The 13,715-nt window shown below is 46.2% G+C and overlaps 1 protein-coding gene across 4 annotated transcripts in view; it reads left to right on the forward strand.

The window, feature by feature from the left end:
• Larp1 (La ribonucleoprotein 1, translational regulator) overlaps nt 1-13,715 on the forward strand; it is an 84,859-nt gene that overhangs the window by 48,566 nt on the left and 22,578 nt on the right. For 2 of the 4 annotated variants that reach the window (XM_026388280.2, XM_026388279.2), the window contains exons 2-3: nt 12,628-12,689; nt 12,964-13,029. Coding sequence is in view for 1 of the 4 variants with exons in the window: in XM_026388279.2 (XP_026244064.1) it covers nt 12,628-12,689; nt 12,964-13,029 (128 nt within the window). In the remaining 3 variants the exon portion in view is untranslated. Of the gene's footprint in view, nt 1-6,182; nt 6,496-9,388; nt 9,449-9,668; nt 9,774-12,627; nt 12,690-12,963; nt 13,030-13,715 lie in introns of those variants that run through there. The other 2 variants (XM_026388281.2, XM_026388282.2) reach the window with 2 other exon arrangements.

Below are 13,715 nucleotides of genomic sequence, written 5' to 3' on the forward strand. Positions count from 1 at the left end.
AGAGTTCAAAGGAGATTTGGAAGCCATCTGGTTATTTCTCATTTTAACAAAAAGCCAAGGCGATCTTGACCAAAGTCTCCCAGGTGGCACCAAAGGGCTCACAGTGTCCAGTGCCTGGTCTGTTTTTATTCTGCTTTGTTGCTTTGGGGAAGGAGAGAAAGGAGGCCCTTCAGGTGGTGGCTGCTGCCGGAGTGGAAATAGAGAAGAGACCTAGGCCTGGCAATGTGAATCCCCAAGGCAGATCTAATGTAGATACTGTAGCTTCTGGCTCTCCAGACACATGCCTTCAACACTCTTTCCTGAGTCCTGAGAGGGCCAGGGAAGTCCTGCCCAGATGGAGAAAGTGTTGCCTGGTGATGTTCTGTGTTTCCTGGAAATAGGCTGCTTGCCCTTCTGCTCTGCCTTCCAGATGAGTTTTTGGTGCTAGGGTCAAAATGAAGCATCTGCTTGGGACTCCAGAACACTAAACAGGTATGCAGGGCAAGGAACCCGAAGGAGGCCCACCAATGGGTTTGGGGATAGGGTAGAAAACCTTGTCAAGTGGTGTTCAGAGATTTGTAATTTTCAGAATAATAGCAAGTATTGAGTACTTCCTATGTGCCAGGCACTTTTACAAGAACCTTATAAGTAATGACTAATCCTCTCAATTCCATGAGGTTAGGGCTCTTCCCATTTACAGAAACCCATCATCACCCAGGGAGAAGTGACAGAATCTGGATTCTGACCCTGGGGTTCAGCCCAGATGCACTGCCCTGCTGGTGGGATGAAGGAAGGTGGACCAGGCCAAGCTTAGAGGAAGGGGGCAGTTTTTCACACCCCCAGCCTACACTCTTTCCATCCACAGAGGTACTGTTGTATAATTCTTGCTCATTTCTACATTTTATTCTTCTGGGTCTTTCCTTAATTTCTCTAGAAGAACCCAGGCCTAAGAGTTGTAGGTCTTGCCTGGAATGAGGACAGAGTAGTCCCTGGAAGGAAAGAGCCCACCTTCCCCCTTGGCAATCTTGTCCACTTCTATACTGACAGTAGCCAGCACATAGTGTGGGCTAAATATTTGTCGAGCTGGAGAGCAGTATTCAGTCCTTGACAGACTGGAATTACACATGCTATGTTGTGTGCCATTCTTTCTCCTGCCCATAACAGACTTGGACCCAGGTTTTTCCTGAGCAGTAGGCTGCCTGGGGGTCCTCTGTACAGCACCCTAGGCAAGACAAGCCTTCCCAGGTGGAGTTAAAAAATTAAAGCCCTTATGTAAACTGAGCCCTGGGAGTATAGAGAACTGTCTTGTTCACCAATGCTTCCTTCCTCTGTGCTGACACAGATGGAGTGTTGGGTGGAATTCTCTTTAAGAGCTTCTCAGCCCTCGTCACCATAAGGTAATTTCTCTGGTGGTTTATACTCTGTTTTATTTTTCCCTGTGCCTTGAAGAAGGACCTATAGAACCCCCTGCTTTTTCACCTCCTTTTCCCCCTCTGCTGCCTGTCCTTTGACCTGCAGGGTCTCTTTAGTTTTCTCCATCCATGTTTCCCAGTCTGCTGGAAGAGGTAAAATTCCCCTGGGGCTTTGGTGCTGGCCTGAGCCCAAGGTCTTCAGGTCAAAGGTGGCCTTGGAGTATTGCCTTTGGAATAAACAGTGCTTTGACTCTGATTGTGCTCCCCCTTCTTCCCTGTGCTAAGTGGCACTGTCCTTACCTGGCAGGTACTTATGGGACTGAGAGAAGAGAATTCTCTCATGAGTGTCCTCAGTGCTCTGTATGACTTGCAGGCTTGAGCTTGGAAGTCCTTTAGAGACATAAAGAACCTAGTGTTTGTCACCTTCAGTACGAAGAGGGGTCTGGGGTAGCCTGGGATTTCAGATCTTTGGGATCACATACCTCTCACTGTGTGTCCTTTGATAACAAATAGCTTTGCTTCTTTGAGTCAGGGACTCAAAGGGACAGTAGTTTCTCCACGGTGAGGATTAAAAAAAAACAATGCACAAAAGGCTTGTAGCCGGAGGCCTGACTTCCTGAGGTAAATGTTTAGTAAATGGAAGCCATTATTTTAAGGGACCCAAATGTCAGGGCATTGGGTGAACGGACAGCAAGGTTTAGGGTAGGAGAAAGCAGAGGCTGTTTGGCTGAAAAGAGGAAGCAGATGGAAAGCTCCCTTCAGAAACTTCATTTCTCCTGGCATGGCCCCAGTTTGGAACTTGTAAAACTGAACCCAAGCCCAGCCCAGACTGAGCCACGTGACCTCAAATCTGACAAGACATTCTCTTGACCTGACCATTCTTGGTTTCTGGTGCCGGAGAGGGGACTATGGGTAAACAGGGATGAGCTTCTGAAACACCCTGGCTGCTGAGTGTGTGTAATCAAACAGCTGTAGCCTCCTGTCTGCAGGTGCAAGCCCTTGGACTTGGTGACAAGGTCCTTCCTGGCTCTCTCACTCACTGGCAGTTCAGTTCTCACACATTAGTTGGCATCAGCCTTGTATAGAAGAAGCTTGTTAGGGCTGGAGATGTGGCTCAGCGGTAGCGCGCTCGCCTGGCATGCGTGCGACCCGGGTTCGATCCTTAGCACCACATACCAACAAAGATGTTGTGTCCACCGAGAACTAAAAAATAAATATTAAAATTTCTCTCTCTCTGTCTCTCCTCTCTCACTCCCTCTTAAAAAAAAAAAAAAAAAAAAAAAAAAAGCTTGTTAAAACTCGATGCCCCAGGTTGGCCCACCTCCCCACATTGATTTCTGGAGTTTGGGAAGAGGCAGGAGTCTGTATTTTAGCCAACCCTGCGCCTCCCTGCCAGGTGTTAGCCGGTGCTCCAGTGTCCACAGACGTGAGGTGAGGGTTTTCCACACGGGTTTCTGCTTGGAAACTCCACCTGAGTGGGAGGCAAGTGAGAAGGGGACTCGGAGACCATTTCTCTCAGAAAAGCTCTTGTCATTTTATTCTTTTTTTTCTTTGGTACCAGGGATTGAGCCTAGGAGTACGTAATCACTGAGCCATATCCTCAGTTCTTTTTTAATTTTTAATTTTTTGAGACGGGGTCTTACTAAGTTGCTTAAGGCCTATTTAAGTTGCTGAGGCTGGCTTTGAATTTGTGATCCTCCCACCTCAGCCTTCTGAGCCGCTGGGATTACAGGCATGCACAGCAACACTTTGCTTTATTTTTCTTTTAAAAAAATTCTTAAATATTTAATATAAGAATGTAAATGTACTAGCGCATTTTTATTTTATTCTGTTTTGCAGCGCTGAGTGGGGATTGAACACATGGCCTCATGTGTACTAGGCAAGCATTCTACTGCTGGGCTACACCCCTAGCCCAAGAATGTAAATGTAAATAAAAAGAAATATTAAAACTAGAATCCAAGTACCTACTATTGGCTTAAGAAGTGCAGCCTTGATTTAAAAATGTCAAATGTTGCAGTTCTGGATAATAACCCGTCAGAAGTAACAGTTGAAACTTGTTGGATTGAATCCAAATAACTGATAAATATGTCCAAAGAAAACCTTCCTTAGAATTATCTGGCAGATTCCTGACCCCACTATTCTTGAGCAGAAATCAGGAGGGTGAGATCACAGGATTCTACATTTTGATGAGCTCCTCAGCTGATAATTCTGCATTCAAAATATTGGGGTTGAAGCCCTTTGTAGCCAGTTTCAGGGGACACTTGTCCTCCTGGTAAGCTGGCTGCATTTAAGGGGATCTCTGGTGTAAGGACTATAAAGACACTGCAGATGACAGAATTCCACCCACCCTTACCACAGGCCTCTGAATTGAGAGACTAAAGACACTCAGGGAAATTCGCACCAAGCTTTACATAGAAAGCTTTTTATATAAGATAGCTAGTACTGCAGTACTTGAGCCAGATCTGGCATCCCAGCCCAGAGGTCTGGTCACTCCCCTACTTTGACCTTGGAACATGGAGCAATGGTCCTTCTTTCTATGATAGCCAGATTTAGCAAATAAAAACAGGACACCAGTTAAAATTAAATTTCAAAGAACAATGATTTTTAAGTATAACTGTGTCCCAACTATTACATAGGACATGGTCTTAAGAAATTACTCACTGTTTATCTGAAATTCAGATTTAACTGGATGTTCTGAATTTCATTTGCTAAGTCTGGCAACCCTGTTCCTTCCCCCATTTCCCTTTTTAGGTCCCAGGGAGATTCTGAAATTGCCCCAAAGAAATAAAAAAAGATGACTGTGGGTTTTTTTTTTTTTTTTTGTATATGTGTTCTAAATTTATTTTTAAATTATCTCATTTAATCTGTCAAACAACTCTGAACCATTGTGGATCCTTTTCATAGTTTTGGAAAATGGGTGATTAGATCTAATGCCTAGAATTCTCTCTGTGTGTTGCCTTTTTTTTTTTTTTTTTGGTACATGGGATTGAACTTGGGGGTACTTTACCACTGAGACATATCCTCAGCCCTTTTTATTTATTATTATTTTGAGATAGGGTTTTGCTAAGTTGCTGAAAAGGGCTGGGGGTGTAGCTTGGTGGCACAGCAACCCTGGGTTCTATTTCTAGTGTGTGTTGGGAGTTTTTCTTGAGAGTAGAGGGATACTGAATAGTGTGAGGAACAGTTCTGTGCCACTTTCAAATCCCTGAGCCCCCACCCCGCTCCATGAGTGACTGTGGTTGTGCATAGAGCTTTAGTTGGGGGAGAGTGGGGAAAGCTGTCATTGACTTCCCAACTTCCAACCTGCCGAGTTGGAGGCAGCAATTTGATGATCCATCCCAGGTCTACAACAATTCACTGGTAACTTTGGATGCTGCCAGGTCACTCTTGGATCTCAGTTTTCCTGTGTATATATGATGAAATTTCTCAAGTCCTTTTCTGCCCTAGTGGGGTCTGGGATTAGCTTCTCTGCTTCAGTAGTGGGGTTCATCCAAAATAATTTCTTGAGGATTTGGATGCCTCTTTCAGCAGAGAATACCCTAAGATTTAGGAAATAAAAGTGAGCTTGCTGTCTTGTTTTATCTACTGCACACCCTCTCCATTTCTGTTTTCCCACAGCTGACTTTTGGTGCTTGACTTGAAGTGTGCTGATTCCAATTCCAAGGAGAACTGAACCTAGGTCCAGAGACATGCTGAGAAAACCAGATTGTACTCCTGTGCTGTTAAGTTGTAATGCAAAGGAATAATTAACCTCTCTCTTTCTCTCCCTGGAAGATAATGCTATGGAAATTGAGAAGCAACCATACTTACGTAAATTTCTTCATTAAGTAAATATTTACTGTGGGCCTACCACACACAGACTGCAATCCTTGACTTGGGACTAGTGAACAAGTAGAAATGACTCCTGCCCTCATGGAATTCCAGTAATTTTCTACATAGGGCACACTAAAAACTAGGAAGGTTAGGGATGGGTCGTCAGTTCCATCTCTGCTGCTACTAGTTTGACCTTGGTTGAGCAAGCCATTGAACGCAGAATCTTGGTCTCCTCATCTGTTAACTGGAGATCATTGTCATACTTTCTCTAGTGGTTGTGAAACAAAGGATCTGTCCATGTCAAGAACTTTGGCACTGGACAAGGATGTGGGACCTGAGGATGATTGTGGTCTAGGCGGTTGAGATGTATACAGGTGTAGCCATTTGACGAGGTGATGGGTACTCTGAGACACCACACTAAAGACTGAATTAGAAATTGATCCAGGGTTGTTGCTGGTTGGGGAGCACCTGACACTGGGCAGCTGGGAAGGACTCCTGAGGAGTATTTACACTGAGATCTGTGACTAGGAGGAATCCACCATCTTGCTTCAAAATGTGCTGTGTCCTTATATAAGAGCCTTTCTTACTAGTAAAGGAAACTGTACATAGAAAGCAGCTTATATCAGTTTTTGGCACCTAATCAGTCCAAGGTGAAAAGTAGTTATTAATTTTAACTAGAATCCAATGTGCTCCTTAGAAAAGGCTGGTTAAGGATCTTGGAGGCCAGGGTTTTAATGGCTGCTGATATATTCAGCTGTGATGATTATTAATCAACTTTTGGGCAGGATTTCAGGGACTGCCATAGCCATGGGGTGGCTGTAGGGTTGTAGAGCCCATGTCTGGGCAGGGAGAGTAGAAGCGTGGAGCAGCACCTGGGTCACCACAGGCTAAAGATAGTCGTCTGGGCCTGGGCCAGGCTGGCTAGCATGTGACTGGAGCCTGGCCCGCCCTCTGCCCCTCCTCTATGCTCAAGGGGACACAGACTCCCTGGCTTGGTGGCTGGCCTGAAGCTTCCTTTCACCAGGGCCCCAAGATGGTTTGACCTTCTGAAGGTTTCCCTCCCTTCCTCTCTGCCCACTCCTCTTCCAGACTCCAGAGTGCCTTTCGGCTCTTTCTTGTGTTCCAGCTGCAGGTCTGGGGAAATCTGGGTGGGAGGGCTGGGCAGAGAGAGGCCTCTGAGAAGTGGCAGCAATGGCAGCCGGAGGAAATTGGTGAACAAGCTGAGGAGGGTTAACCCAGCATTCTTTGAACTCTGTTAAAAAGAAGAAGAAGAAGTGGTCCTGTCAAGAAGGTGCTGGGGTCTGTAAGGGTGGGAAGAAAAGCTCTCCAAGTTCCCCTGTGACTCCACCTCATCCCCAGGCTGAGTGACAGCTGAAGGTAGTCAGGCTTTTCATAGACTATGCCCAGACTGGCTTGAGAGGGAGGGACAGGCACAGGTGGGTGACTCTCCGCCTGGTTTCACTGCCTTCCACAGTCAAGGTCCCAGTCTGCAGCTCAGACAGTGTTGGCTCTATCTAGGGAGGCTGAGGGTGGGGCGAGTCCTTGTCAGCTGCATCCCCCACCCCAGCAGCTTCTGGTCTAGGGTGTGGCTGAGGAGCCTCTCTGGGGCACAGTCTTCAGTAGAAGAACTAGGAGGTGGACCTGTAGGGAACATTGCTTTCCTTGTAGGGCTGCCGCAGTGTTAGTTAGCGATTCTGGTGGGGTACACTTGGTGGCAGTTTGCCTTGATCCTCTGTCTGGAGGTGGGGGATGCTTGTCAGGTCATTGGTATTTGATCCTGGGAGTTTCACCCAACTCTGACCTTAGGTAACCTTGCCATTGAGAGCCTGCCCTGTTTATTGCCCAAAGTGAGGTGGTTACATGGACCCTTCCCCGTCTTCTCTTTCACCTCCTCCTGGTGGTTAAGAACACAGGTTTTTGACTCAGAACTATGTAGCTTCAAATCCTGTTGTTCTGCTTGGTGACTGTGATCTTGACTAACCTTTCTACCATGTACCTTGATTTCCCTGCTTGTAAAATGGGACCAATGAAAGGTACTAATTCAGTGTTAAGGATTAAGAATTACAGAGTGTAGAGCAGCATGGAGCACTCTGCATGCCATCTGATGCCATCTGCACTTTTTTTTCTAAATATTTATTTTTTTTAGTTTTAGGTGGACACACTATCTTTATTTTACATTTATGTGGTGCTGAGGGTCAAACCCGGTGCCTCGTGCATGCTAGGCGAGTACTCTACCACTGAGCCACGATCCCAGCCCTGCCATCTGCACTTGTTTGATACTGTCTTCATTGTGCTGCTGGCAACTCTTTCCTTGATACGAAATCTGACACCTTGCCTTTTTTCTCCTCACACCTGTAGAACCAGTATTCCCTTTAATTTTGTTGAGGAATGTGTGGCTCCCTTAGTGCAGGAGGGTCCCCACTGTTACCCAGCTGACCAATGCTCGAGTCTGGACAGGGACTTGGCACTGATTCCAGGCAGACGGTTGTCTGAGAATCAAGTCTGAGATGAGGCCTGGGTTCCTCTGGGACCCTTCAGTGTCTAGACATTTGTTTCTCTGTCCCTGGGAGGACTGTGTTGCCAGGCTCTGAGCTGAGGCACTGGGGTCGCTGTCCACAGGGAGTGCATAGTCTGGAAAGGCAGATAAGTAGCCAGGCAGTTAGCAGTGGGTAGTGAGAGCACACAACAGAGACACTTGACTGCACGTGGGATCTGGAGGATCTCCCTGAAGAGGTTGACTAATAGCCCAGTGGAGGGCAGCAGACTAGTGGTGAATGTCATGCAGCTCTAAGCCCAGCAGTCAGGGTGAACTGGGCCTCTTCAGCTGCCAGTCTCCAGGAGATGATGCTAGCTCCCAAGCCAGCATTCAGGCTTCCCTGTTCTCTGGTGGTACTTAGACCTGAAACCTGGTAGTTCTCTCTGTCTGCTCATTCCAGGTTCCGAAGACTTTCCTAACCAGCCCAGTCTTGTCTCACCTTTGACTACACCGGTCCTTGATTTCAATTCTAGCTTCTCCCTTCCTTTAACCAGTTCTCTACATGACCTGATGAATTTGAATTACCATGTGCCTTTTCCCCTAAAAACCTTTTGCTAGTGTCCCATCACTCGAACTGGAGTACTTTAAAGCCCCTTTGGGTAGCTTTTTGTATTAAAAGGTCAGCAGCTTTAGGATCTCTAGAACAAGATAATGTAGAAAATACTTGTTAAACTTTGTATCTGGGTTTAGACCTTTTGGTAGGCTGGAGAGACTGCTGGAGGCCCTCTCTGCCTCTCCCTACCTGATGTCTTGAAGAATGACTAAATTTTCCCATTACTGTAAAACTCTAGGCCTTTTCCATGTCGGTCTTTCCTTTCCAACAAAGCAGAGTTTGATATCTTGCTTGTGGAATCAGGGAAGATCTGTGGTAAATTCCCTCATTTTTCTTTCTCCATTTAAGACGCAAAATTCTGAAAGTTTTTCTCTTCTGGAAAAACTTGCCCTGGAGCCCTGTCTGCAGCTGTCTCCTGTCTACAGGGCAGTGCAAGGGTGCACATGCCCTGCCCCCGCCCCCCCAACCCTCCATGGATCATTGCCTGGAAGAAGAGCCAAGCTGGGTGGGGATCATTTGTGATCTGGTCTGGGTGAACTGCGCCAGTTGATTCCCAGGAGTTCTTTCGATGCCCTCCGATTCTTAAATGATAAAAAATTGGTGACACTGCTCTTTTTCTCTTGGTAAGGATAATGATTGCTTGGAAATATTAAGCTGCTTTTGTGAATTTGAATTGTAATTCTCAGCAGTTGTTGAGTGTTTACTGTGTGCTAGGCACTCTTACTGTCTTCTAAAAAGTGTTCCAGTGGTCCTGTACAGTAACTGTCTTTGGTTTGTACAAAGGAGGCCTAAGTTCACAGGGCTCTGCAAAAGGCAGAGTAGGCAGGGATTTCAACCCAAGTCTAGTAATTTAAGTCTCTTGTGCTCGACAGCGGGACTATCTGGCTTTCCTAGGGAATGTTTGAATGAAGGGGTGTTCCACACTTGAAAGCTGAGGCTCATCCCCAGGAGTTAGACCATTGAGACTGTATGGTCAGCCACTCTACCCATCTGGGCACCTGCCATGCTTTCCTTCCATCCCCATATTAGCTCCTCTGTCCTGCCATTCCTCAGCCACCTTATTTCTATTCTTTGTTTCCTTTCTTTATTAATCAGCATTAGTGGATTAGTTTCTGCTCCTCACCACTCAGAATCATCTGTTTTTAAGTAAAGATGGTGAGTTTGCCATGCATATACAGCTTCAGGAAACTGCCTCTAGTGCCCCTACCTCTACTAAATTCAGATTGCTTCTTGCACATGGACATTTTGGTGTGCTTCACTTTTAACAAATGCATGTGTGTGTTACGGAAGCCTTTGACCCTAGAGTTAGAGCCAGTACTGGCTCCTGGCTGATGATGGTCCTGTGGGACAGAAAGTGCTTTTCTTCCTATTCCAGATACCCTTTAGCCTCTGATATGCCTTAGTTGAGGAGGAAGACCCTCCTAGGGCCTCTGTCTGCCATCTTCCCCCCTGGAATCCTGGGCCCCAGATCTATGGACAGGTAAGCCAGCTGGGCCCTGCCTGGGCCTGCCTTTCCACACTTGCCCCTCCCTCTCTGAGGACTGCTTCCTTGCCATCGCCAGGAAGCACTCTAACACCAGGGAGGTTTTTGACCCATTCCTGACACAGTGAGCCACTGGAATTCCCAGTGAGCTGGTAGGAGTATTGGCCAGTGAGTGGAGACTTGGAGCTCCCATCCCTGGGAAGCCTCTTCCCCTTTTGCAGCCTCAGTTTTCTGTCTACAAATAGAGAAGATCAGAACTATGGTCCTTTTTGCTGCTCTGACATTCTTTCACCGTTTTCTTGGGCAAATGAATAGTGGTGTTCCTTGAGATGGGCTTGGGTCAGTGGTGGGAGACACAGGTTTTAGAATGTAGAAGTGGAAGGAAAGGACTTGTGTCCTGACTATATGGAATGGCGCTGTTCATGGGGATTGGTGTCTGCACAAAAGAATGGGTTTTGTTGGAAACCATTTCAGATACCAAGCCCTGCTGGACCAGTGTATTCTCTTTGTGGGGGTGAATATGCACACAAGCTTGCACACGCAGTGGGTGGCTGAGAGAGGACCCAGAAAGGGATATATGATTTAAGTCAGAAAACCTAGCCTCCTGTAGTGCTGACAGCAGCTCATCTGAGTCTTCTTGGGTTTTCGTGAGGCCCCACATGATTTTAACAGATCTGTGAATTTTATGCAAGGGCTGAAAGGGTTTTCTCTCGATAGTAGATTTTTCTGCTGCTTTGGGGGCTTTGTTCTCCTTGTCAGGCAGTCTGAAGCTCTAGCTGGAAGCTAAGCAAGAGCAGGGCAGCATGGATCCTAGGGACAGGACTTGGGTATAGAGCTTTTTCAACTCCACATAGGACTCATGTAGGAATATGCCTGCATATACCCAGACCAGCTTCATTCCACTCATTAGTTTAGGATTGCTGGTGGAGGAGAGAATCAGCGGGCCTTCTTATGGCAGGAGGTCCCTTACATTGACTGGAGACTAAACTTTCAGTGCTTTACCATGTTCCATTGTGATCTTGATAAACAAAATGTTGGGCAGGGTGGTCACAATATGTGTCTCTTTTTAGTTTTGAAAGTCTTTTAATAAGAAGAAACAAAAAAGACTATTGACCTGAAAAACTGCCCCACCTTTTCAGGGAAAGTGTTCAGAACACTTTGCCCCTGAACCCGATTCCCTTTCCAAACTTCCTATTACAGGCCCTTTGGCCTGCTTGCATGTGTGCAGTATTGTTGAGGACTGGGAGAAATGACCAGCATGGCATGGATATACACTAGCCTGGCCCTGAGGCAAAGCAGGTGAAGATCTTTAGCCTAATTAGGGAACGGGTGGTTGTAGATTTGTCTGGGTCAACTTAGGAGTTATAGGTCTCAGGGTTTAGAGCTGCCTGCTGGGCCTGAGGCCTCCATCTTCTTGGGACTAAGATACTGTGTTTCTCTACTGCCAGTGCTGGGGGTGAGGGATGCTATGGGTTGGGCCTCACTGCATTAGATATCAGAAGGCATGTGGTATGGGGTACAATGAGGGGGCAGTGACTGGCGGAAGCCAGGAATGCTTGGGCTGCACAATCAGTCTGGCAAGGACACTCTCTACTCATTAAGAGAACATGGGTCTGATCAAGGAGTAGAACATTCCTTTTGAAGCCAGATGAGTAGATTTCTCTGGTCGGGGACCAGGGGCAGCTCTTGCCCTGGCATGGCTGGCCAGCAGTGCAGGCAAAGTGAGGGGAGAAGTGGGTGAGTAGAACCCCAGGATGAATCTTTTCTTGTGGTCTCTGGAGCAGGAAGAGGCAGAAACCCTTGGTCTTCAGACATGCTGAGAAAATAAGTGTGGTTGTATAAGGTACTGTGGACCTTTTAGAACCATTTCCTTTTCAAAAAAGGGGGGAAAAGGACATGTTTCTTTTTTTTAAAAAAAAAAGAGTTCATATCTACTTTTGTGTAAGAATTAAAATCACTGTAAATACACTACATCATTCCTGATAACACTCATGTATCCTCCCTGAGTTTTTACTTTGAGTGTGCAAATGCACATTTTAATTTGTTTAACAAAAAAGAAATGATTCTCATTTATTGTGCTTGTCTTATTGTGCTTATACATATAGAGATATTCTCTTTTTAATGACAGGTGTAAAAATGGATGATCTTAAATTTATTTGGACAGTTACTATCAGATTTATAGAGTGCTTCTAATTTTTTGAAGTTATAAGTAACGCTTTGTTGGGGTCTTTCTGAACCGTTTTTTTTCTGATTTGCCTCATCAGGATAAAATTTTACTGGTGGAAGTACCAAGTCAAATGGGAGCCCACTTTTTCTTTGGAAACTTGAGAGTCTCGCTGTTTATAAGATGTTGAGGACAAATATGGTCCCTGGACTTGATTGCCTTTTTTATCCTGCCTTCCCAATGATCACTAGCTCTGGTCTGTTCACCCAATTACTTCTAGAATGTTAGGGCCAGAGAGATCTTTCAGATTCTGACTCTGAATCTGCTGTGATTTGGGAGCCCTGAATTAAAGTGCTAGTTTGGGCATGGATTTTCCTCAGGCCCAGGCCCCATTTTATAGTAGGGTGTTGACTTGAGCCCTGAAAGGGCTCTCCCACCTCAGAGTCTGGGTTTCTGGGTTTTGGCAGCCAACTCTTTGCATGATCTCTCTTTCCATGATTTCTTCAGGGAAGGACTGGTGCAAATGTTACTGGTGCTTGATCTCATCTCTCCTCTGTCCACTCTGACTTCTTCCTCTGGGAATCTGAAGGTTGCCTGGTTGAATAAGGATGGTGGTGAGGGCGAGGAGTTGGCAGTGGCCCTTCACAGGCTTTGCATAACCATTTTCTCTCTGCCTTGTTCCCACAGAACATTCTGCTCCAGCCAAGGTGGTGAGGGCAGCTGCTCCTAAACAGCGCAAAGGCAGCAAGGTAGGAAATGGCATGGGTAGGCCCTGGGGACTCACTGGTGGCACTGCAGTGCAGTGCATTCTTTACCCTTGTAAAGAGTGCTTCTGGACTGCCAGGTACTGCTGGCTGCTCTACAGATAGCAGGGGAATGCTTTCTGGGCCCCAGGATGGATGGTCCTAATGAATAGACTGATTTGGCTCTTGATCTCTCCTCTCAGTAGAGCTGGACCTTGAGTGAGGGGCTGAATGGCAGAGGCAGGGTCACCCTAGGGCCTTCATAGAATGTTCCTTACAGGTTGGTGATTTTGGAGATGCAATCAACTGGCCCACACCTGGAGAGATAGCCCACAAGAGTGTGCAGGTGAGACCGGGAAGGGATGGGCAGATTTGAACTCTGTTTGGCTTCACAAACTTTCAAAACCTTGGGTTTTACCTTTCTTAATTTTTAAAAAAGGGGGTAGTTGGGGACTGGGTTGTGGCTCAGTGGTAAAGCACTTGCCTAGCATGTGTGGAGTACTGGGTTTGATCCTCAATACAACATAAAAATAAATAAAATAAAGGTATTGTGTCCATCTACAACTAAAAGGGGAGTGGGTAGTTGGTTGGACATGGTGGTAAGCACCTGTAGTCCCAGCTACTTAAGAGGCTGAGGCAGGAAGAGGATCATTTTAGTCCAGGAATTTGAGGCAAGCCTGGGCAACATAAAAATAAATAAATAGTCGTTACTATAATGTGGGCAACATTAGAATAGCTAGGCATTCTCATTATTTGAGCCAGTGCCTTTTGTTATGGACTGCCAGATACTGTCTGATCATCCTCTCTAAGTCTCAGAGAAGTTACTTCAGCTCTTGGTGGCTTGTGGGAATTGGCTATCAAATATGTTGCTGTATTCCAAAGCCTGTCTTCTCCATCACTGCACTTGCATTTCCTATAAGCAACACAGGAGAGGATATATTAGGCCAGGTACTGACCTCCAACTTGGGGAAGCTTATGTAGCTCTTCTAGTCAGTTGTCTTCTTCCTAGCACTTGTAACCTAAATCCCTTGT

This window comes from Urocitellus parryii, chromosome 1, assembly GCF_045843805.1.
Source record: "Urocitellus parryii isolate mUroPar1 chromosome 1, mUroPar1.hap1, whole genome shotgun sequence".
NCBI classification, from domain to species: Eukaryota; Metazoa; Chordata; class Mammalia; order Rodentia; family Sciuridae; genus Urocitellus; species Urocitellus parryii.